The sequence below is a fragment of the Ambystoma mexicanum genome, chromosome 2q, assembly GCF_040938575.1.
Source record: "Ambystoma mexicanum isolate Mex_15411 chromosome 2q, UKY_AmexF1_1, whole genome shotgun sequence".
NCBI lineage: Eukaryota > Metazoa > Chordata > Amphibia > Caudata > Ambystomatidae > Ambystoma > Ambystoma mexicanum.
The window spans coordinates 700,597,762-700,623,573 of record NC_090924.1 but is presented as its reverse complement, the minus strand read 5'-3'; the positions used below and the strand labels follow the sequence as shown (position 1 = coordinate 700,623,573).

General features: G+C 46.0%; 1 protein-coding gene across 6 annotated transcripts in view; it reads right to left on the bottom strand.

Moving 5' to 3' along the window:
* GALNT11 (polypeptide N-acetylgalactosaminyltransferase 11) overlaps window positions 1-25,812 on the bottom strand; it is a 982,259-nt gene that overhangs the window by 689,805 nt on the left and 266,642 nt on the right. For all 6 annotated transcript variants that reach the window (XM_069647915.1, XM_069647913.1, XM_069647912.1 and 3 more), the window contains one exon: window positions 20,465-20,588. In XM_069647915.1, coding sequence (XP_069504016.1) covers window positions 20,465-20,588 — 124 coding nt within the window. The remainder of the gene's footprint in view (window positions 1-20,464; window positions 20,589-25,812) is intronic.

The following is a 25,812-nucleotide window of genomic DNA, read 5'->3' as shown; positions in this document are numbered from 1 at the left end:
TAAAAATCCCACTATACCTACACAGAGCAAGTGCTTTAGATTACATACTCGACCTAAGAGGAATGCACTCGGCCCATGGTGACCAAAAATGTAAGAGTGCTTTCTGTAAAATGGTGCATGCCACCATAAAGCACACTTCATATTTGGTGCAAATTCTTCCCCGCCATACCCTGCTTACGCTACTGATGTCAACCCCAAGTCAGTCTTGCCTGCCGTGTAATTGTGGTCATATGCCACGTTGAGCATATTAACAGAGAATGCTCTAGCGTCTGGCATACCTTATGATGGGAGACCTTTCAGTCTCCTTCCAGACACGTGGGTATCCAACCACGAGAACAGCACCTGGATGGTCTGCCTCAAATGCATGAATGAGTTAAAGTAAACATTTTTGACAATACTATCCAGGAACTTGTAGTTTTTTACTGAACGGGCTAACCTCGGAAACCACCAATGACTTAGTTCTGGCTAGGGAAAACTTAAAAAGGATTAAGGCTTTTCACAAACGGTTTGCACTGTCCATATTACGTCTGGCTGAATCATGATACCTATATAATAAAGCAGTTTGCTTGCCTAGCAGTATGGACCAGGGGAAAAACAAACCGAGCTAAAGAAATAACTTAAATTCACACTGTGATGTAAGCCCTGGAAGGGGTACAAGGAGGACCCCTCACAGTAACCCTTAACCATCTATAGCATATGTGTTCCACACCTTACCAGTCACAAATCCTGTGCGCAAAATAAGTGCAGGCTACCACCTCAGCATTCTAGTAGGTTGGCAACCCAGTATTATGTAGAGGTACACAATATCAGCCAGTTAATAAAGGATAGCGAAAAGTCTGGCTGTTTGTGAAGCAACAAGCACGATTGTCCGCAGATTATCTCACAGCAAGGCCTGGTTTATGCAAAGAAAGCAATTTGTGAGTGGACTCGTACCCAAAGGACCTAGAACTGTGTGAGAATTAGCAAGCTATCAGAATAACAACGAGCAGGAAACACCAACTATCAGTCCCCACACCATCTGATCACATATACTTTACTTTATTAAATTTGTAACGCATTCACATAGACCCGTACGCTTTAGGGCGCAGACCGACTCATAACAAAAAACACAAAAGCCTCAGTAAGAGTATCGGAAAAACGGTGCAGTAGTCCGAATCCATGATGAAATCTAAGCAAACCGTAAAATCTTTAGCCTCTTTTTGAACATATCAGTGGATTTGATGCTTCTTACAGGCAGTTCATTCCATAGCCTGGGAGCGATCACATAAAGAGCCTTCCCAGTTCTGCATCTAGGAGCCAGTAAGACATCCTGATTATTCGACATCAGCAGTCTACTGTGACTTTTTTAGTGAGTAGGGTTCGCATGTATGCCGGTATCTTGTGCTGTCTGCACTTCTGGGTGATAACCAGGACTCTAAACTGAATTCTGGTTTCCACTGGAACCCAATGAAGTGAGCGTCTTCCCATAGTTACATGGTCTCTACGAGAGAGTCCCAATACCACCCTTACCGTTCCATTTTGTACTACCTCCAGTTTCTTACAGATAGACTTATTAATTCGATCAGTCGAGCAATAATCTTATCTCCTATTATTGCCCTTGCTATCGTCTCTGCGTTGGTCTGTAAGATCAGGGGCCTAAGATGAGCCAGTAGTCTAATATAATAGGAACATGATGAGACAATACTAGAAACATAAGGCTTCATAGTAAAATGTTGGTCTAACACGACCCCCAACGCCTTTACTTTCTTAAGAGGACAGATTTTGACATCTCCTATATGGAAGCCTTCATATGCTGTACCCAGTTTTCGTAGCATATTAGACGAGCCAACAACTAAAAGGTTCAAAGCTAGTTTGTTCTGAAACATCCATGACTCAATCAACTTGTAGGTTTTATTGATCAGTAATTCATTCAGGTCATGATTCCCAGAGAGAGGGAGGGATGATACATGGTCTGTCATCCGCATAGTTCATAAAAATAACCCCCTCATGTTCTAACATCGCGAAGAATGGAACAGTGAAGAAGTTATATAAACAAGGCGATGTACAGGAGCCCTGAGGCACCCCAAAGCTGACAATCATAGGTGCAGCTTCTGCTTCCGGACCAAATACACAACTTTCTCTGTTGCTAAGAAAAGACAACATCCACTGAGTCGCCTCAGGGGAGAAATTGGCAACCTCGCCCAACCTGGTGGCTAAGATGTGATGATCCACCAGGTTGAATGTTGACAAATCCAATAGCATAAGAAAGGAGGCCTCCCCATTGTCCATATGGTGAAGAAGTTTAGATTTAAGTTCTAGGAGTGCTGACTCTGTGCCAAATCCGGCCCTAAAGCCTGACTGAAAATCATTAAGAATGGGATACTCCTTCACATTCTTTGATATCTGTTGATAGGCCACCTGACCTAAGATTTTCAAGAGGAACGGTGTGTTCGTGATAGGCCTAAATATATTAGGAATATCGGTAGAAAGACAGTTTTTTTTTTTAAATACTGGTGTCACCTAAGCCTTTTTTAAGGTTTGTGGCACGACTCCCGTCTCCAAGGAAGTGTTAATAAATGTACAGATAGAGGCGAATAAAGTAGGAGAACAGGTTTTAATAATCATGGTCGCCAACATTTCATTCTTGCATTTAGTGGCCTTTAATTGATTTATGATCAATTCCAATTCATCAATTGAGATGGTATTAAAACTAAAGCTAGGAATAGAAGGACATCTCTCAAAGACCCAGCCTAAGTTCAAATTGTCGGCACCAGATAAAGTAGCTTGTTTCATGTCAATATCTGCTCGAATCCTACTAAGTTTCTCATGCATAGACTGCTGGATTCCTGAACACCAAGTCCTATCCTTGACCAGTCGTTCGGAGTCCACCATATACGTTGTTTCATGTTCCTTTAGTATTTTAAATAGCTCCCTGGTGTCAGTCTGAGCATTCCTAATCCTCTCATTAAAAAAGTTAGTTTTTGCTTCCAAAATGGCTGCTTTATAGGATCTGGCCGCCGTCTCATATGCAGATAGAGTTGACCCAGTTAGTTTGGCTTTCCAAATGTAAAAGAGTTTCAAAGTAGTACTCTTAAGGGATTTTAACTCCAGGGAAAACCAGAAGTTACGTTTGGTACTCCGTTTATATGATTTCCTCTTTAACAGTGCAAGCGTATCAGCCACCGCTTCGATACTTGCAAGAATAGAGTCTGCAATGTCCTCAGGAGAGGTCAGGTCCAGTTTTGACCCCTGAGAGGCAAGCATGGGTTTGACTCTCTCCACTGAGATATGTTTAATATCTCTGGATAGAGCCCCCACTTTATTCATATCCTTCATTTTCATTGGAAAATTTGCCAGCACTGTGAATTCCACAAAGGAATGGTCGACCAGGGACATGGTTTTGTTTAGTTTAGTTTATTCATTTGTATTGCGCACCAGACCCGTGGGTATGAGGGCGCAGGAGCAACAAGGTTATTCACAGCTTGGTTACACGTTACTATGCATTACGGTGTTACAAAAGGGGCAAAAATGTACAAGAATTTACAAGTTATAATGAGGCAAATAGATTTACAGGCAAGCAAAAAAGCATGTAGTTTACAAGATTACAAATCAGCATACTATATGGTATGTAGCAGTGAGTTGGGATAGTAGTATTAGTGGTCCTTGTTCTTTATCCACTGGATGTAGTTCCGCCTAAAGTGTGTGTAAGTTTGGGGTGTCCTGAGGTGGGTGGGAGGGAGTTCCAGGGTTGGGCAGCTTTCACCTGGAAGCTGTTGCCACACATTTTGGTGCATTTGAACCTGGGCACTGTGAGCAGATTTGCGTTGGAGGTTCTGGTGGGTCTGTTGTGGGGGGTGTTTACTTATTCTATCGGCTAGATAGCATGGGGCGGCGTTGTTGAGGCATTTGTGTGTTAGGGAGGCTACTTTAAGCAGGATTTTGTCTGTGGTGTTGAGCCAGTTATGGGTTCTTCTAATGTTGGATATGTGTTCTCTCCTGGGGATGCGGAGTGCTGCTCTGAGAGCGTTGTTCTGTAGTGTCTGGATTTTGTTGGTAACTTGCTTGCTGGCTCCTAAGTAGAGGGCATTACAGTAGTCCAGTTTTGATAATATCAGGGCTCTGGCTAGCGTAATGCAGCTCTGGGTGGATAGGAAGGGTTTGGCTGCTCTTATCAGCTTACATGTGTAGGCCGTGGAGGATGCCATGGAGCTAACCTGTTTATGGAAGGAGAGGGATGAGTCGATGTATATTCCTAAGGTTTTCACTTCTTTGGCTACCTTGATCGTGTTCCCGTCTATAATGAAGTTGACGCAATTGTGGTCTAGTTTGGTTAGGTTTGCAGTGGACCCTAGGATGAGGAGTTCAGTCTTGTCATCATTCAGGATAGACTGTGCAAGGCCATCCATGCCTGGATGAGGAACACCCTGTTCACCAAGGCCAAATCATGGTTGTAGTCTCCCGTCAACGGGATGAGGATCTGTGTATCATCAGCATAGTTAGTGTAGGTGATACCCAGGCCATCTAGATCGTCAAACAAGGGCTTCGTGAACATGTTGTACAGTGTAGGGGAGACGCAAGAGCCCTGTGGGACTCCACATGTGATGGGGATGGGGTCGGCGGCAGCAGAGGTGGAGAAGACACGCATGGATCTGTTGCTGAGGAATGACTCAATCCAGCCGATGGCTTCTTGGGAAAAGTGGGCGGCTGAATCCATAAGATTTTGTGATCGACTAGATCGAATGCTGCGGAGAGGTCCAGGAGAAGTAATAAAGCAGTTTTCCCATTATCTCTGAGGGTGTCAATTTGAGCCTTCAGATCAATAAGGACCGTTTCTGTCCCGTGTTGGGGTCTGAAGCCTGATTGTCGGATCCCTAGGAGGTGGTTTGTTTCAGGGTGTTTTTGGATTTGTAGGTATGCTGTCTTGTCTAGTATCTTGAGTAGGAATGGGAAGGTGGTAAAGGGTCTGTAGTTGGTGGGAATGGAGGGGTCAAGAGAGGGTTTTTTGGGGAGGGGTAGGACCCAAGACTCTTTGAGGTTGCTGGGGACTGTACCTGAAGGGAAGGAGACATTGATGAGTCTAGAGATGAATGGCGAGAGTTCTCTTGCCGCATCTTTAATGATTTGTGGGGGGGGAGGTCGCCCTGACAGTTAGATGGTATTAGGCTGAGAATGATTTTTTCCACTTCTAAAAGGAGAGACTCTGGAGAAGCTGAAGTGAGCGGGGTTGGGTGGGGGGTTGTGGATGAGGCGCTTGGGGCTTTATGTTGGTGGGGTTAGATAGTTTGGCCATGGATTCTTTCTTATTTTTAATTTTGATTTGTAGCCCTGTGATTTTATTATTGAGGGTATTTTGGACACTAGTGCACCATTGTTTATCCTTCACGCAGGTGTCTGGAGTTAGCACTGGTGTTTCCAATTCTTTGATGATCGTAAACAGCTCTTTGGAGCTGGAATTGGCTTGTGCAATTCTCGGATTATAGGATTCTTGTTTGGCAGCTATGATTTCTTTTTTGTAGTTGTACGTTATTTTATTGAGGATTGTCTTGTTATGGTCTGTGGGAGACTGTCTCCAGGCTTGTTCCATTTTGCATTTTTCCAGTCTGAGCACTTTAAGGTGGCTGGAGAACCATTGGTTAAGGTGCTTTTTCGGTTTGCACTTTCTTAGTTTGAGTGGTGCAATGGAGTCTAATGCTGTGCAAATGGATTTGTTGTAGCCTTCAATGAGGTTGTGGGGGATGGAAGTGGCAGGGAATTGGTTGAGCGATGGGAGGATGAGAGGGATCAATTTTTCCAGTGATATCTTTCTTACTTCTCGTGGGGATGGCTGAGGCTAGTACATTGTTGGTGATGGGGCTCGAGGCTTCAAGGGAGAAGGAAATGAGTTGGTGGTCAGACCAGGATTGAGGGGAGTTATTAGTGATGGATGCCGAGCAGTTATGTTCTGCTACCCAATCAAGGGTTCTCCCTTTGTTATGGGTGGGGCTAGATACTTTTTGTGTGAAGCTTAGTTCAGACAGAGTGTTACTGATCAGGGTGGCCTGGTGGTCTTTAGGGTCTTTGTAGCCTAGGTTGAAGTTCCCCAGGATGAGACACTGGGAGGAATTTTTTAAGTTGTTGGTGAGGGTGGCGCTGAGGTCTTCCTCGAAGGATCCTAAGGGTCCAGGTGGTCCGTAAAGTAGGTGAATGGATATCGTTTGGGACTTGGCAGTGGGCAGCTTAGCTGCGAGTGATTCACATGATGGGAGGTGAGTAGCTGAGTCAAGTTTAATGTGGAGGTGGGTTTTGCCTATTATTTTGGCACCATTTGGCTATGCTGAAACAAATCAATCAGTTGTGTCAACCTGATGACAGGCAACCCAGTCTAGGGTATGTCCCAAACAATGGGTGGGCACATTAACCAATTGTTTCGAATCCCAGATCTAATAGAGCAGATTGTAACTCAGTGCGGCCGCATCCTCATTGTGTCCCAACCATAAGTTAATGTCCCCCATAATGAGGAACTTGGAGTTGGGTTTCAACAATGTCAGGATGAAGCTGATAAGTTCTGCATGGAAGTCTCCGGCCATACTAAGTGGCCTGTAAACCACAAGAATGTTAATGGCTGCCTCAGCATTCAAGGCAATTTTTACCAGAATAGATTCCACCCACTCCATAATAAAGCCCTTAGACTCCCAGAATGACAGGTACAGTATATAGATAATCGCTACTCCTCCCCACCCACCCTCCATCCTATCGCATCTGAACATCCCATATCCAGGAGGGATGGCCAGATGCAGGGATCGCGCAGCTGCTGTGTGCGCCCAAGTTTCAGTAATGGCACAGATGTCAGTGGAGTTAGCCTCAATATGTGTGGCTACTTCCACTGGATGCTTTATCAACAATCTTGTATTCAGCATGAGTATTTTCAATTTGGGGTTGGGGGTTATCATGGGTCTACCCACAACAGTCACTGCTTCCTTATCCATCGTAGAATGAGCGGTGTGTGAAGTTGTCGACATGGGAGTAAATACGGGCTAAAATGAGCTAGCATCCAGTGACCGAGGTCTCTCCCCCATGTGCATATTTTCCTCAGTCTTCACCGCACCCGTCACAGTTCCGCAAGATGGGGATCAGAACAGGGCTAATGGGTAATGTATTGATCACAGAGCCAGCCTCTTCGTGTATGTGGGGTATCACAAAGTGAGGCAATAAATTAGGACAGACAGAACCTTCAAGTAAAATGGTGGGTACTGGCCTCCTGAACTGGACATGTTTCTGAGAATTCCTCTAGCTTCCTCAATTGCAGCAAGGACCTCCATAATCCCCATTCAACAGAGGGTTCAGCTTCCAGACCTTATTGCCCAGCACGGACCAGCACAGACCTGCTTGCCCCCTTCGTGCCGGTGTGTTCGCGCCAGTTTTCTAGGGAAGAGGAGGCAAAGAACTACAAGACTTATGGGTAATGTAGTTTGTTACCGCGCGTGCATGCAGGAACACAAGGTGTTACTGATACAAATCGCACGGCAGTTGTGACTAGAAGACAAGGAGGTGTTTAGCAAAATGAGCCACAAAAGGAGGCTACAAGAAGGAAAATCCAAAATGCAAACAGGTAAGCCAAGAGGCTAAAAGCAAGTATTAAAATGCACAAAGTAAAACAAAGCAAGATAAAATTAGCAGCAATAAACACAGAGTAGAATAAAATGCAGACCAACAATATAGCACCTATAAAAACATCTAGAATGTGAAATCCAAGATGGCGGCCAGACCTCATCACGCGTCAGCCCACAGGGCAGCCCAGTGACCAAACGCATCGTCGAACACTTGCAGACCCGTGTTCGGAAAGGAGTGGGTTTACAGGTTGCTTTATGGTTTCACACCTGCATAACACAGCCCCTGGGGGAGAGCAAGCAGAATTGGCAGAGGAAACCAGGTGAGCCTGAGATCAAATGGACGGGGTCGGAGGAGGGATACAAACAAATGAAGAGGATGGGACAGTGTGGATTGCTCGGGTGAGGTCAATGAGTAAGGAGGAGGCAGACCAAGAGACCAGGTGGTGGAACTATGGCAGTAACAGAGAGTGGAGACAACTAGCAGAGAAAGCGTTCATGGCGAGGTATTGATTGGTGGGAGAAAGTAGTACTTGGGTGTGAGAGTGTATCTGGTGGGCAAGCGAGTGAGACTTTGTAGGAGAGCTGGGGCAAAAGTGAGAACGAGTGAGCAAGGTGGCTGGGAGAGGGAAAGGTGGGTGAGTGGGAGAGAAGAAGGGCTGGAGTGTAGAAAGGGGAGAGTACAGAGTGGAGAGTAGTAAAGATGGCAGAGAAGTAGAGCAGTAAGATGTGAGAGTAGAAGAGAGTAGTGGGAGTGGAAAATAGAGAGTGGTAGGAGGGTAGAGAAGTAGAGAATAGAGTGGAGGGTAGAATTAAGAAGTAGAGGTGAGACAGAATAACATTAGGGGGGAGAGACAGGGAGATAAGAGAGTCGTAGGATGAGAACCAGGAAAGAAGAAGGAAGGGAAAAAGTTGCAACATCAGGGTAAAGAATTCCTCCTCTAAAACTGATGCCTCCTCAGTGCGGCTAGGGTCGACTTCATCTCAGATCCAAGAGGGGAAGAGAAACCAGTACAATACATCACCATAGGGAGAATAACTATCTGGTGGTAGAATTAGGGGTCTGGCTGTGAAGTGGGCTATATGAAGCCTACATTACTACCTGCCCTGGCAACAATTGAAACTCATTAACGACCATGGTGCTTTGGGTTTGATGGCACGGAGCAAGGACACCAACCGTCGAGTACCATGATGGTTCCTACCTCTCCAAGCATACCCATTTTCAGTGGAGCAAGCTCTAAACAATCAAACTTAACCATTTATTCCCAGCACCCACAAGCAGTTTATGCAACTTGCTACCTCTGACCATTCATAAAAAATTAGTTCCATTTTTATTTTTTAAAAAGAGGCTTTCAACACAGGCTTTGCCAACTATTATAAAACATCATGACATAACCGACATTTAATGTAATAACAGCACAGATAAATATGGGGATTACAATACATAATTTATCTTTCTAGAGGGCACATTCCCACATCAACAGGAAGACAGTACTACAAGAAGAGATACTTTCAAAGTAGGGTTGCAATCACCCCCTATAGATTTTGAATACACTCAAAGTAGAAGCAGACAGATGGTATATCTTAATGATTGGGTTCAGGCATAACCACCATAACAATTACATCTTGGAGTTTAGGGAACGTAAGTAAAACACTACTGCCATGATAGATTTCAGAAGAAAACAGCCAGACATTTCTTCAGAACTAGTGTGTGCTGTGAGAGATCCAATAAACACTTGATAGGACACCTTTACTAAAAATGTTTGCAAAAACCCCTTGGAAGAGGGGTCTTTTCACAACAAAAAAGGAATATTCTGGTATGAGAACAATCAGAGATAACAGCATTAGGATGAGGTTTCAATTATTCAAACTGGATAGGGATACTGATCTCCTTCAGGTTCACTATTAGTTTGGCAAGTCTCTGGGGGGACCTTGGCTCCAGTCCACTAATAAAAAGGGGTTGGAATGAATGCCCACATGGTCTAGGGGTTGTTCCACAAGCCAATAGTGATTCTGTCTTTGGATTGGTCTCCCTCAAAAGTTTCAAGAATGAAGGAATAATACTGTGGAAGAGATACTCCTATCATAGGGATAGTGGTCTCCCCCCAGGAGATCCAAGGCCACAAGTCCCACTCCTGCACTGATGGCAATACCACTGTACACACTTTTACAATCCAACTTTATCTCCTCTGCCCATGGTGCCTATTTGGCATAGATGGCATCACCCTCCAGCCGTGGGTCACCTTCTTGGGCCACTAACAATACATTTAACACAATCCTACTGGCAAGTACTTCTTCCCCATTGCTTATGGTATGTCAGGAATTGCTATTTTAACCTACCAGCCCAGGGTCATCCTCCTGGGGCCACGTTCCTCTCTCTGTGTCTGCTATACAGCCCTTGGCATGCTCTTGGCTTTCCCTCCTTCTCTGTGTCTGGTTGATGCCAGAGTCTGAGGTGGAGCACCCAGTAGGAGTTTAGCTCTCTGTTCCTTACAGTGATTTAAGCAAGTTTTAATCTTTCTCTCCCTCTCTGGGACTGGTCTCTGCCACAGTCTGAAATACAGCCTTGTGAAAGCTTTTTGTTTTCTCACCCTCCCTGGGTCTTCTCAGTTCACCTGGTCTGTCAGCTGGTTCTGGACATAAAGCACTTGAACCTACTTCTGCAAGCCGGCTTCCTTTCATCCAGCCAAGGAAAACAGAGCCAACTTTATACGGTGAGGGGGAGGTGCCTATTCCTTGATTGGCTGGGGTAGTCAGGTGTTTCTCTGCAGTGATCTGATTGGCAGTGAAGCTTTATAGGTCAGAACTCATTGGGAGGGTTTTAAAAAGATGGTGGCCATTTTTAATTCATGCCATGTGCTTTCAGGGTTTGTTGTCTTGGCAACGATCCAGTGAGAGCACGTTGGGTTTTCATTTCAGTTTTAGGGCATATGAGACATGAAAAACCTGCTACTGGGGAGGAAGGCGGGGAGAGTGCCATTTAATTAATTTAGTTGAATGGGTGGGTTGTATTATGGTGTAAGCAAGGTGCTGGGGCGTGGTTTTATTCACACCAAACTGGTGCTGGGAGTAGCTCACCCCTTGTTCACCAGAACTAGAATTGGAGATCCATTCAAATAAATGAAGTGGGTCTTCGCTGCTGGAATTTTAGAGTTTTGGGGGAAAGGTTCTCCTGCAACCTAACTTGGCCTTAGGAAGCCCCGTCTGGGTCCGGGATGTCCCGACTCAAGGCCCTTTTTTTTTAACCAGGGAGTGAAGAAAAGGGTTCATTGTCCTGGCAGTACAACTGTCTATGCTGTAATCTGCAGCATACATGCCCCTGGAAACATGCCACAAGAGGGACGGGGACAGGACGATGGCCTCTATGAAAATCTCCTTTAGGATCCACATTGTGTAGTGGGCAAGCATCCCTTTGAATCCCAGTGAGTGAGGGGTATACACAAGAATGTTAATCTGGAAAAAATATGGTATAATTTGTGTAAATAGGTATGCAAAAACCTATCACCCAAGGTATTTCAGAACAGCCACTAAAATAAAACAAGCTTCAGACTCTTGGCAAGGTCTCTCCTTGGTCTTTCTAGATTCCACAATGCCTATCAAGAGGAGCTGAAGGAATGGTTGAAGTGGGAGAGATTGATCCATTAACCAAAACCAATCAACCGACGACAGGCCAAAGAACAGAATTTGGAGTAAGAGATTCATCACCATTTAACTTCCCCGCTCCCTTTCAGTAATGTTAAAAGTCCCTTGCTGGAAGTCACAAAGTGTAGTGAGAGGGACACTGGCAGCTGGGGGAGGCCACCTTTATGTGTTCCGGTCTCCTGAGCTAGCATACGGCAGATACAACAGGGTCTTTCTCAGTCTCTGCATTTGAGCAAATAGTGTGGTCCCAGAGGGAGAAGCATAGTTTTGACAAAGGCGCTTATGGTGCACATGAACATGGATTGTGATCATGCCATGCAAATAGGGAACTTCGCAGATCAGTTTATTCAAGGCCCATTTGCTTGTGAGGTTTCTTTACCACAATTCACTGCAAATGTAGATGGGGGTTGGGTTTAGGTATTTGGAAAGGCAGGGAGGTCTCCCCTGCATATTCTGCAGTGAAATGTGGTAAAAACTAAAATCCAACAAAAGAGCCTCAAGCAAAATGCTGCGAGGAAACATCATAGTTCCAAAAATAGGAGACATGAGCTGAAACACGTGATAAGTGATACTTGTGGTCTATGGAGCCGACTGCGTTTGATCACTTTCTCCGACACAGATTCAGGAAAGGCAGATTAGTCAGCAAACATCAAACACAAAACAAGAGGAAAACACACATCAGGGTTGGAGGGAGCCATGGCGGAATCAGGAGGCTGCCATGACAAGAATCCAAGATGGTGGTCAAGTGCTTTATTCTTTTGGTCCATGTAACAATGGGCTGTTCAGGGGTGAAGAAAACCTCACTGGCATTCCTGAGAGTGGGTGCAGGGTCAAACTCTCAAACCAATCACCATGCCAGAAACAAAGTACACGCAGGGGCCCGCTTTAGAACATTAGTGCCCCAATTACCCACTGGCTCAATACATACAAGGGGGACAGTGATTGGAGGAAGCTGGAAGCTTGGAGAGCAGGACTACAGGAGAGCGGAAGGAGCAGGAGAGGAAGGTTTGCCAGGAGGGATAGATCAGGAGAAACGGCAGTGGAAAGATAGGAGGAATCATCAGAAGGAATGAGGTAGAAAAGACCATGGGCAGGTAGGAGTTGGAGGAGGGAAAGATCAGCTGGGGGAAGGAGTAAGGCAAAGAGGAGAGGGCCAATACCATCAGCCAGTGAGAGAAGGGCAGCAGAAGGTGATGCAAGGGAGGCCCAGAAATAAGACCTAGTATTAGCCAAGGCAAGAGGGCCAGATGGTAGAGAGGCTGTTAAAAGGGTAGATCATGGACCAGTGGGGCCCGGTTTGGGTATACAGCAAGGTAGTAGGGTAACAGTGAAGAGCCATGTGGACCTGGAGCCATTAGCTGGTGGTGGTTAAGCAGGGAGCCCCATGCCCACTAGGCCACTTAAAAGATGAGCCAGGCCAGCTGGTAGCCATACTTCGGAGCTGGTGAGATTGGCGATCACACCAAGTGACTTTGTTGCTTCTAGGGTTCTCAGGACAGTAGACTGAGAGCAGCGGCAACTAAGTAAGGGCACGAGGCAGGGGTGTCCATGGTCTCTGATGGTTTTTCATTTTGGCGTTCAAACTATTAGCGATTTATTGGAGGATGGAGTTCGGGGAGGTAGGAATAGACACAACGAGCGGGAAGCATCTCATTTCACTGTATGCAGACTATATGCTACTGTACCTTCAATAACCGGAGGAGAATCTGCAGTATGTCCTGGACGTGCTGGCATAGTATGCCCTAGTGTCAGGAATTACGGTGAACCCCCATAAATCGAGTCTGTACCCCCTAGAAGGGTACAGAGGGAAACCCATTCAAAGGTTGCCGGTGCTGCCGATTAAATGGGAGCTAGTGTCATTTAGATATTTGGGGGTGGACGTATACCATGATACCAAAGTAGAATATGGGCAGAATACGGTTACGGCAGTGGACAAAGTAGAGAAAAGTAGGTCTTTTTGGGCTAAGCTACCACTATCTATGAGGAGACGTGCAGCATTTATGAAGATGGTGGTGCTACCCAGACTCCTACACTACTTTGTTTGTTTATTTGGTATAGCGCTGCCAAACCCGAAGGTAGCTGGGCGCGAACATTACAAGTATACTTATAGCTTAATTACAAATAAATAGCAAGAACAAATAGGTAGTACAATTTGTGGATAGTGGTCACATAAATGCATAGAAATATTGAGAGGAACAACATGAGGTAACAGGTACCGTGCAGACAAAGTATTCATAGAGTAGCAGGTAGTAGAGGTCCAGGTGGGCGGAGGCAGGGTGGTTAAGGAGTGGTAGAGGAGTCATTGGTCCGGATCCAAGTTAGAGTTTTTCGCCTGAAACTGGAGTAGGGTTGGTCAGATCTCAGATCAAGCGGAAGTGTGTTCCAGGTTTGGGCAGCTACGACTGGGAAGCCGATGCCGCCAGCTGTAGTCCGTTTGAATCTAGGCACTTTGAGAGTGTTGATGTTAGTAGATCTTGTGGGATGGGCGGAGATTCTTCTGGTGATTCTTTCAGTCAGATAGGGTGGAGCTATGTTATTAAGGCATTTGGACGTGATGGAGTGTTTTCAGGAGAATCCTGTCACTAATCTTAAACCAGCGGACATCTCTTCTGAAACTGGAAATGTGCATTCTGTTGGGGATGTTTAGAGCTGCTCTAAGAGCATTATTTTGGACCACCTTTGTAGTTTGACAGTGATATGTTTATTGTAGCCTGCATAGAGGGCATTGCAATAATCCAATTTGGATAATATAAATGCATTGGCCAGGGTGATGCAGCTTGTTTCGGAGAAAAACTGTCTACATGCTCGGATCAGTTTACAAGTGCAAGCTGTGGAAGATGCTAAAGAGTTAACTTCTTTTAAGTGCGAGTGCCGCGCCAAGATAGAAACCTAGCGTTTTGACTACGGGCATCACTTTGTCAATATTGAAGGAAGCATAGTTGGGATCAAGTTATTTTGTAGCTGTGTCTGAACCCAGGATCAGAAGCTCCGTTTTGTCGTCATTCAGACAGAGGCCATGGGAGGCCATCCATGCCTGAATCAGGAGGTATATCTTATTTACCAAGGCCGTGTCTTTGAGGAAGTTGCCCGAGAGGGGAATGAGGATCTGGGTGTCGTCTGCATAGTTAGTGTAGGGGACACCCAGTCTGTCCAACTTGTCGAATAAGGGCTTGGTAAAAATGTTATACAGGGTGGGAGACACACATGATCCCTGTGGTACCCCGCAGGAGACTTGTATGGGATCAGCAGCAGCAGAAGGGGAGAAGACTCATTGTCCGGTTGGCTAGGAAGAACTGGATCCAGGTAATGGCATCACTTGAGAAATGTGCGGCCGAACTGAGGTGGTTGCATAAGACTGCATGGTCCACCAGGTCGAAGGCCACAGATAGGTCAAGGAGGAGTAGCAGAGCCGTTTTCCCATTGTCCTTCAACACGTCAATTTGGGTCTTACGGTCAATTGATGCAGTTTCCGTGCCATGGAGAGGGCGGAAACCAGACTGGCGTGAGCCGAGCAAGTGATTAGCTTCCAAGTAGTCCTGAATTTGTAAATAGGCTACTACTGAATTTGTCACTTTTTAGTAGAAAGGGGACCGTAGCAATGGGTCTGTAATTCGTGGGGATAGAGGGGTTCAAGGTCTGTTTTTTGAGCAGTGGGAGTACCCAAGATTCTTTGAGGTTATTGGGGACAAGGTTCTGCTTGAAGGATGCATTGATAAGCTTAGAGATGAAGGGAGCTAAATCTCTAGCGGCATCTTTTATAATTTTTATAATTTGGGATGGGCAGATATCTGCTTTGCAGTTGGAGGGTTTTGGTGACAGTATGATTTCTTCTGTCTCAATGATGGAAATCCTCTTGAAGCTAAATGGTAGGATGGGGCTAGGTGTAGTGGCAATAGGGGGGGGTTGCTGTTCAGAGGCGATTAGAGTTGCTTTTTTGTTTGCTATTTTAGTTTGAAGTGAGGAGATTGTGTTTGAGGGAGCATTTTGTATGCCGGTACACCAGGGTTTGTCCTTAGGTGTGTTGTTGACCTGGGGTAGAGGTGATTCCATTTCCCGAAGAATGGAGAATAGTTCCTTGGTATCTGATTTAGCCTTAGGTATTCTGTCATTAAAGGTATTTTTTTTGCACTCATTATTTAGTTCTTGTAGTATTTAGATAGATCAGTGAGTTTGTCCTTATTCTCATTAGTTGGCGAGTGACGCCATATTCAAGTGTTGTTATGTGTTTTCTGTTTGCCTTTCCCCGAGTTTGACCAGTGCCGTGGCACCCAGAGCCTTGGTCATAGCCTCGTTGAAGACCTCTACTAGAGTGGTAGGGTCTGAGTTGCTATCTGTATTATTAATGGCAGGGAGGAGCAGTGGGAGTATTTTGTCCAAGGAGATGTCTTTTTTGCTTCATGGTGGGAGTGGCGGTGCCATATTCATTGTGTTGGGAGGGATGAGGTCTAGCGTGGCAGTGAAGGTTATTAAGAAGTGATCGGACCAGAATTGCGGGATGGTATTGGTGATGTTGATGTTACAGTTTAGGTCAGCAATCCAATCCAAGGTGCGTCCTTGGGGAGCCATGACTTTTTGTGTTAGTCCACGGTCTGCCAGAAGGGCAGCAATAGATTGGGCGTGTGTCATTAATGTCACTGAATCCCAAATTGAAATCACCCAGTAGGAGGATTTGTGCTTGGTTTTTAGTGTTGTTGGCTAGGAGACCAGTTATGTCGTCCTCAAAGGAGCCTATGAGTCCTGGTGGTTTGTATACCAAGTGGATGGTGAGTGTATGGTTCTTGGAGAGGGGGAGTTTTGCTGTGAATAGCTCACAAGATTGGCAGGATAGGGGTGTGGCTAGTCTGAGGGACAGATTGGTTTTGGAGATGATGGCTAATCCCCCCCACCTCTGGCGTTCGGTCTATCTGCTCTGATGATTTGGTAGACCTCTGGTACAGCTAGCATGAGGTCCTGCAGCCTCATGTAACCATGTTTCAGTGATGGCTAGAAAGTCTAGGTTTTTGTTCACTGTGGTGTCGGCAATATCGGAGACATGGGCTATCAGCGACTTGGCGTTGATGAGGGACCCTGATAGGGGGAAGGCCCTTTTGGTATTGGTGGGGGGTGGGAGGGTTGTTATAGGAGGTTGGTCTGTGCGATGATTATTTGTCATGATGTCTCGGTGTGCACATGCAAAATTAGTAGATATTTTGTGTTGTGCACATTTAGAGGAGAGATCTGAGGGAGAGGATGTGTTGCGGGTCTGACACCTACTGGTAGTTTTAATATCATAGAGACGAGACAGTCTGCATCTCAGTCTCTGATTTCGGTCCTTGGCAGGGTATGAGGTCAGTGAGGACAGGGCCATTGTAATGATGAGGCCTGTGATCAGTAGGACAGTCAGTAACCATAGGGCTTTGCTCATAGTCATAAGTAGGGTTGGGCGAGTCAGATTGGGGGAATGCTTGGTACTAGTGGGAATGGTTTCTGGATGGTTAGCTAGGTGCCAGTAATACGAGGCGATGGACTAATCTCCTTAAGTGTATTCTGTTACCAATTGCGAAAATGGTAGAGAGTGGAGTAGAGAGGACAATCAGAAAGAGATTGTTAGAATGGGCTATCAGGCAAGGGCGTGTACAAATTATGCAAATAGTAGATTTGAGAGTAAAAAACACATTCAGTAAGGAATAGTCTAGATTATACAACAGCAGATGGGGTGGGTCAGTAGACAGTTACTACTAGTAATGCTGGTAGTTACAGAGTACTACAGGTGTCAAATTGATGGAAATGGTGAACACATACAATATCCACTAGTGATAGTGTCAATGGCAAGTTTGAGGTCACATTAGCGTAAGGCAAAGTCAGTGATTAGAGCGCATATTCCAGCAGGAACAACTGGCCTTGTAACGTTATATGGAGAAATGCTCGGAGCAGGCTCAGTAAATCTCGTGTTAGTTACAATGTCATAATAGACATGGGGTTCACAGGCACTCGGGAGTGCGTACGCTGTGCAACGGAGGCATTGAAGTTGGAAGCAGAGATACTTGCGGCACAATCGGGGCTTGTATCACTTAATTAGGCAAGATAAACAAGAAAAAGGTTTGCATACACTCGGGAGCGGGCAATACAGGGGTTACAATCAGTGTTTGTAAAGCGGCAGCTGGTGCATTGGGGTAGGCATACAATAGCACAAATAAGGGTGCAATTTTGAGTTGCAAGCGGAATCAGAGCTTTATGCAACAACTTGGGCGGGATGGTGCACGCAAGGTGGCGATAAACACTTTATGAGATGCATATTTTAGGGTGGCTTAGATACATACATTCATAGGATAGTCAATCACGCTGGAACGTAGACGTGGGGAAATTGTCATGGGTGGGCGGGGGCAGAGGGACCAGGGTACCTGATGGCCATGTAATGTGGCAAACAAACTTGATGGACAGGTCTGTATGCCAGGCATGTTGTCCAGAAGGTGGGCCAGGTGAGCAAATGTCCCGTTCGCAAACCCAAACGTTTTTTTTGACAGATTACACACTTTGTGCAGGGCTTTATATGGCATAACTCTAGGAATAGGGTGCCATTGTGGAAGCTCCAGAACTCATACGAACAGGGAGGCATACGGCTTCCCAATTTCAAAAGGTACTTCATGGCTAGTCAACTACAATTTGTAGCCAAGTGGCTGTCGGACGAACAAACATCGGAATCATGGTTGTTAGGCACTGACGGCGCTCCATCCTTCCTGAAGGAGGTTATGTGGGTGCCAGATTTGCATAAAACTAGCAAGAGCCTACTGTTCCGTCTGGGGTGTACAGTGTGGTACAAAGCAAGACACCTGCTAGGGGGAGGCACTATAATCTCCGCAGATACCACTAGTTGCACTGGGAGGGGTGGATGAGCAGACCAGGAGGAATGTTCGGAAGACCTTGGACCCCATGCGTGCAGTGACAGTAGGAGATTTACTAAAAGGAGGGAAACCCCAATCATTCGAGGAGTTGGTAGCGGGTGCTGGAATACATAGCGGGAAGTACATTACACACGGCAGACTTTTGCCTAAAACGGACGTGGCCTGATTCTGTCATGCCCCTACAGCCCGACGAAGTGACCAAATCATTTCACGATGTGTCTGAGGGTGGACACCAAGTATCATGTATGTATGAGCTGTTAATGTCTAAGTTGGGCAGAGAGATTGATAGGATTAGACAGTGCTGGGAAACGGACCTGGGGGAACCATTTTCAGATGAGGAGCAGAGTAGAGTGAAACTGTACCACAAAAAGGTGTCAAGGAACGCTAGGTTACAACAGATCCAATTGTATGTGACACATAGAGCATACCTGACGCCGGATAGAATAGCCATATTTAGCCAGGCAGGGGTTCAGAAGTGCCCGAAATGTGGAGAGGTGGATGCGGACCTCGTGCATGTGTTTTGGGCATGTGTAGAAAGTAGTAGGTTCTGGAGAGAGGTGGCACAACTGCTGGGAAAGGTGAAAATCACTTTAGAAGTGGGGTCTTCCAAGGCTTGTCTATTGAGATGCTTCTCGAGGCCCAAACAAGCTCAACATGTGAATAAACTTAAAGATTTAGCATACATCATAGCGAAAAGGAGAATAGCGATGAGTTGGAAAGCTCAAGTAAGACCTGCATCACGAGTGTGGTGGAGAGACTTATTGAAATGGGCTAATGCTGAGACCACGGTATCACAAGAAGCGTCCAGTAGAGAGTGAGAACAGGGTGGGGGAGGGATCGAGTCTTGGAGATTGCTCAAAGCGGGTTTGACAGACTCTGAACACAAAACAAAGGAAGAGGTAGAGATTCCCGTACAGGAAGCTACCATTGAAACGTGGATTGTGAACATCGAATAAAGTAGGAATAAAAGGTGCAAGTTAGGCCTAGTCCGGCGGGGAGTGGGGAGGCGGGAGGGGAGCAGTTATGTTATTTGATGCATGTCGGTTGTTTCTTGGCAATATGTAAAGTGGTTTGTTGTTCGTTTAAAATCAATAAAAAGGGTTTAAAAAAAAACATTTGAACTCTATATTCTCGCCTAAACATCATCCTTATAAGACATGGATAAACACTGGAAAGAGAAATCAGAGCTGCCAGTGTGAGGCACTAGGAAAATAAAGAAAATTAATGATAAACTGAATTAAAAGAGGCATTGCTTGCAAGTAAGTAGCGGTAAGGAAGACATGTTCACCTTGTAGCTTACTAGAAAAAACACGTTTGGAAAGTGGATACATTTTGGTCTCTACAAGATGGAGAAAGACAATGACAAACATACTAAAATTCAAAATACAATTCAATTATCAGCTCTTGGATAAAGAGACATGGTTGCACGATGTAAATATTTAAGGGCAAATAAAAGACTGAAGTGAAAGGACATACATGTTTATGGTAATGCATCCAGCCACAGTTTAAAAGTAGAAAAAGTAATTACAGGCACCAGGAAAAAACCCACAGACTATTTAACTATTACAATACTTGTTAGATGGTTGAATGGTCATTTAAGCAAAGTAGCAAAAAAAAGACGGCTTTTTGTAACACATCGTGAGGTAAAATTTGCCGTTCGTTGAAGTCCCTTCCAACTCTCTATCTATATTGTTTCATACATAAAACTCGACTAAATTGCTGGTGTCAATGGCCTATCCTTGTTCAGCTGCTCTTGTGACAAGGGCCGCAGAAGAGCGTAGGTTAAAGTACTGCACGCCACATCACAAGACAGCTGGCATCCACAATTTTCAGGTGGCGCACACTTCTAAGCAGGTAAAAAGTGGAGTGATTGCATTTTAAAAAAAAACAAGGTTACAAATTAAAAGAAAAATAAGGGCTCCATTTTAATGTGGAAGGTTTGGAAAGGAAATGGCTTTGCATCGTGGGAATACAAGGCGATCTCGTTGACGCACTTCTGCCATTGAGTCTTGTCGCCTGCATACATGCCTGTGGCTGCAGCAGTCTTGAACATGCAGTCAGCAAGAAGCAGATGTTAAATGTTTACCAAATCCCTTAATGCATGCTAACAAGGGATGACACGGGGGTCTGCAACCTTTGGGACTACAGATGTTTTGAACTACAACTTCCATCAGCCAAAGCCAGCATAGTAAATGGTGAGGGATCATGATCGTCATAGCGCAAAGCATCTTGAGAGACCCCTCGTCTAACGAAACAACAACATGGGACCTACCAATACAATATGTAAATGAATTTCAGCAGACAGATCCTACATTTCATGATGTACAACAAAACAGAACAAAAAAACAGGGTTCACAGATGAAATGACGGACATACTTTGGGTCCCTGGTATCAGGCACATCTCTATGGTAGCCCAACCGGTTACTGATAAGCATATTGAAGGCATGCTTCTGATAGCCCAAATCTCTCACCTCCTGATCGTGTTCATTAAAAATCATGCCTAGAAAAGAGAAAACAAACAAAAAGGAAGAATTGAAACGATCCTTCAGATCAACTAAATCAACCATTTACCATAAGCAGTCTATGCTCAGATAATAAAGATTTTCCATAGTAACTTACTAGAAATTCTATGTCAAGACCGGAGGCTCACATTATGCTAGTTCAAAGCTTACTTACCACTAATGAAGCAGGCTGCTCTACTGGCCTCAAGTAGAACTCTTTAAATATCGATTCACCTGACAATCAGGCATTCTCATGATGTCCTCGAGGCGGACGCCAACTTGAAAAGCTTTTGAAGCCATGGCTTCTCTGACTGAATGGGCTCCGAACTGGAGTGTATCTATTCCCGCTTGGGCTAAAGTCCAATGCACCCAGCAAGCTAAAGTAGGGGCCGAAACCGCTTTATGAGGTTTGCAGATAGCTATGAGGAGTTGCCCGTTTGGAGACAGTCTAAGCGGAGCTGTTACTTCCTCATAAGCTTTTAAACACTGAATCACGCAAAGCTTGGGCTGTTCCTTAAAAGCCGGGTAAGAGACCACTCTTGAATCACATTTAGTTCTCCTTCTAACATGAAAGACGATACCGTCAGGAGAAAACGATCTACCCTCTAGATCTAGAGCCCTGACATCCGATACTCTCCTGCAAGAAATCAGACAAAGTAGTGTAGTAAGCTTGCCGGAGAGTGCTGTGCGTGATAACTTTTCATTAGCTGGCCAAGAGAGGAAAAGATTTAGTACTTTATTAACATCCCAAAGATTATTGTAACGGTATGAGGGTGGTACTGTAAGACGGACACCCTTCAGCAATCTACAAACCAAGTGGTGTTCTCCCGCTGGAACCCCTTGAATGAAATTGTGCCCTGCAGAAATCGCCGATCGATATTCATTTACTGTCCTGTAAGATAGACCTTTCTCTACTAAGGAAGCTAAAAAAATTAGTATTTCTTCTAACAGCGCTGAAACTAGATGCAGGCCTCGATCCTGGCACCACGACCTCTAGGTATTCCAGGAATTGGAATACTGTTTGCGAGTGGCAGGGGCCCAACTCTCTTCAATGAGGTGAATTGCCTTACTGGACATGCCTGACGTTCTCCATCTCGCCCTGAAATCCTCCAAGCCACCAGAGTCAGAGACCCGGAGACTAACAGGGGGTGAGCTTGCCCCCACGAATCTACCAGGAGATCCTGATACCGGGGTTGAAGGATTGGAGAATCCATGGAAAGTTCCCGAATAACTGGATACTAGATCTGAGAAGGCCAAACTGGGGCTATGAGGACCAACTCTGCCCTGTCCTGACGGACCTTCGCCAGGGTCCTCGCTATCATTGCGAAGGGAGGAAACGCATAGAGTATCCCTTGCGTCCAAGGCTGTAGGAATGCATCCGTCGCTGACGGATCAGGCCTCCAACTGTAAAACACCGGTACTTGTGCGTTGAGGCGAGACACAAAGAGGTCTATGGATAATGGGCCCCAGCGTTGCTGCAAGCAGAGAAAAATATTTTTGTCGAGACTCTAGTCGCTGGAATCGACGTAATGGTGAGAGTGCCAATCTGCTACTACATTCTTGAGACCCGGCAGGTATTCTGCTGTCACTGAGATCTGATGATCCAAGCAGAAATGCCAAAAATCTTTGGCAAGTTCCACTAGTGGTCAAGACCTGGTACCTCCCAGATGGTTTATGTATCTCACGTCAGATACGTTGTCCATTTTCAGGAGAATTCAACAGCTCACTTTGTCTTTGGCGAAAGAGCAAATTGCGAATGATCCCGCGAGGAGCTCTAGACAATTGATGTGCATACTCAGCTCCTGTGGAGACCAGGTCCTTCCAGTGGCTGCTGTGCCGCATCTTGCTCCCCATCCGGAACGGCTGGCATCTGACTCTATGATGATATCTCGAGCAGAACCAAAAATGGCTCTGCTGTTCCAGGCCTCCATGTGAGACAGCCACCAATTCAGCTCTGTCCTTGCTTGTGATGATAGTGTCAGTCTTTGAGAGTAAGAAAGACTGCGCCTCAAGTGCTGGCCTTTTAGTCTTTGCAACTCCCGGTAATGTAGGGGGCCCGGAAAAATTGCTTGAATGGATGAGGACAGGGGGCCTATTACTCTTGCCAGCTCCAGTAGAGATGAAATCCTTCTGCAGGAGCCTGCCGATTTCCCTCTTGGTCGAATGAATCTTGGCAGCTGGAAGACGTAGCTGCAAATTCTGGATATCTACAATGAACCCGAGGAACTCCATATTCTTGGTGGGGCAAAGCACTGACTTTTCCCAGTTGATGAGAAAGCCGAGACTGTGGAGCAAGTTTATGGTTAGTTTGGTTTGTTCCTGCAGTAGCTCTCGAGATTGAGCCATGAGAATAATGTTGTCCAGATAAATTATCAGGCGGACGCCTTGCTCTATTAAGTGTGCCACTACGGGTCTCAATAGTTTGGTAAACGCCCAGGGAGCTGAAGAGAGACCGAAAGGTAGACTCTTAAACTCCCAATCTTTGTGATCCCAAGAGAATCTTAGATACTGTACGTGTTCGGGCAAATGGGCACCGCGAGGTAAGAATCTTTGAGATCTAGACACACAAGCCAATCGCTCGGCCTGAGAAGGTCCCTGAGCATGTGGATACCTTCCATCTTGAAATGTCGATAGATTATGAACTTGTGGAGTGCCTTTAGATTCATTACAGGCCTTACTTTCTCCTTCCTGCATACCAGGAAGATTGGACTGAAAAATCCGCCCGGGGTCGAGCATGGCCGAATTGCCCTCTTCTGAAACTCGCTGTCTAATGCTCTTTGATCTAGCTCTGACATAATTACGGAGACACAGGGGGACTGAATTGAAAAGGCTGTGCGAAAAACTCTAGTCGCAGTCCGCGCGCTTCCTCCCTGCCCCATGCGTCTCCTGAAAAGGCGTCCCAGGCATCTGAAAAGAGTATTAACTCCCCCCAATCGCTAGACTGACCTGGGGGTTGTCGAGTTCCGCTCCTTGGTCCTCTTCTCCAGTAGCGGCCTTTGCCACGCCCTCTGGAGGGAAAGAAGGTGTCGGCTCGGTCTTGCCAGGTGTTCTGCTGCTGGTACTCAGGTCTTCTGTCAAATGCTTAGCGGCCGGAAGAGCAACCTCGACCGGCCCCGATGAAAACCTTAGAGGAGAAAACCCTCTTAATGGAGGCTTGCGCTTTATCCAGAGTGGTGAACGTGCTTACAAATTTGGTCATCTCCTTCATGAAAGGATCTCCGAATAGTGGCCCTTGCGCGGCAGCGCCAGACTCTGTGTTCGCCAATTCGGTGAGTTTTGAGTCGATCTTGAACAGTATGCCTTTTCTTTTTTTAAAAACTTTTATTTATTCAGCTCGGCAACACAGATACAGGTGAGTAACAATAAAGCATATGGAATCAAAACAGTGCAATCGGCACAAATTCATATATTACATATAAACGAAGTACATAAAGGAAAAGGAATCAACATATGCACATGGGGGACACATAGAAGGTCGGAACGGAGGCAGATGGAAAATAAATCATGGACCAACTAAGGATGAACTAGGATAGGGAGCTGGGGATGCATGATCTGAGTCGGTGTCAGTGGAGGACATAAATGAACGGAACTTCAGCCAGATATCTCTAGGTCTGGAACGGGCGGGCTGTTGTATCGCCCAGGACTCTTCGGTGTCGGAGGCCCACGTAACTGCCCTGAGCCACTGTGCGTGAGTAGGGGTGATAGGCCAAATCCAGCGGAGTAGAATTGTACGCACAGCTAGTAGCATACAGAGGCCAGCAAGTTTTCTGGAGTCACGGTGGAGCTCGGGAAAATCGTGAAATAGGCATTTCATTGGGGATGGGGGGGATGGGGGATTCGAAGATGGACGACATAGTGGAACACACTGAGGTCCAGAATTTAGTGAGTCGGGGACAAGACCAGACCATGTGGATATAATCAGCATCATCATAGCCACATCTAGGGCACCTAGGGGAGGAGTCGCTTGAGATGCGATGTAGCCTGGTCGGGGTGTAGTGGTACCTGTGGAGCACCTTGAATTGAATTAATTTGAATCGGGAGTTGAAGGAGACCCCCTGGATACGTGCACACATATGGGTCCAATGCTCATCGGACATCTCAAGGCCGAGATCTGTCTCCCAGGAGCGCCGTAGTTTGGAGAATGTGAGGGGTGATCTGGTTTGAAGCAAAGTGTATAGTCTGGAAATGTTGCCCCTCATAGGGACAGGTGAGGACAGTTCGGTGATTGCAGGTTCATCAGGTGGCAGTGCTGGGAAACACGTGTACTTGTGCTTGAGTACTCTACGGAGGGACGAATATTGAAGCCAAATGGAGGGTCTCCGTCTAAGGGGAGCCGGGAGGTCAGGCCATTCTATGAAATTACCCTGTTCGAATATGTCACGCAGCAATTCATAACCCGCCTGGGCCCATGTACGAACCACAGAGGGAGGGACTCGTGGGACCTCCGGAAGGAAATTCCAAATTGGGAAGTTACCGTGGAAGGGATGGTTGGTGCCCAATATTTGCCAAGATTTGGATAAGGCCAAGGATGTGCATGTCGCTGGATCCAGTGAGTCCGATACCACTGGCATTGGTGTGATCACCAGAGATCGAATGTCGCGGTCACTGACTGATAGCCTTTCTAGTCTGACATGGGGAGGGGGGTCCGATATATTGAACCAGTGCGCAGTGTGCTGGAGTTGTGCCGCCAGTGTAACGCTCACCTGATTCCCGCAGAGGCGCCGGTCTTGACTGGGTGAATGCCGTATCTTCAAAGGTGATGTGTAACACACGGTTGGCTCTTTGGGCTGGACCTCTGTGCACTGTATGTCTGACTCAAAGAGTAAGATGTCTGCAGCTAGAAAATATGGGATTAATGAACTGGGTTTATTGGGTGCCTCTCTCCTCTTCCCTTTCTCTTCTCCTGTAGAACCCCAAAGGTTAACGCCCTCACCTTAGGTAAGTGAACGCCGAGCTCTCCATCTGCCTCGGGGCAGGGTGCCGTAACCAGTTTCTTTACTGGATAAGGGTGCAGGCCTCTTGACCTCAGAGGACTGCTGTCCGTCATTAACTGCACGAACGGTAAGTTCTGGGCACTTCAAATGTCTTAAAAGTCTTTTGTAATGATATCTCTTGTTTTGCAGGGTTCCGGCGATGGCGGATGGCGGGCTGATGAGAGTTGAGGATCGAACCCGCGTGAGGAATAGAAGCGCCTGGAAGCACGTAAGTAAGCGCTTGTAGCCG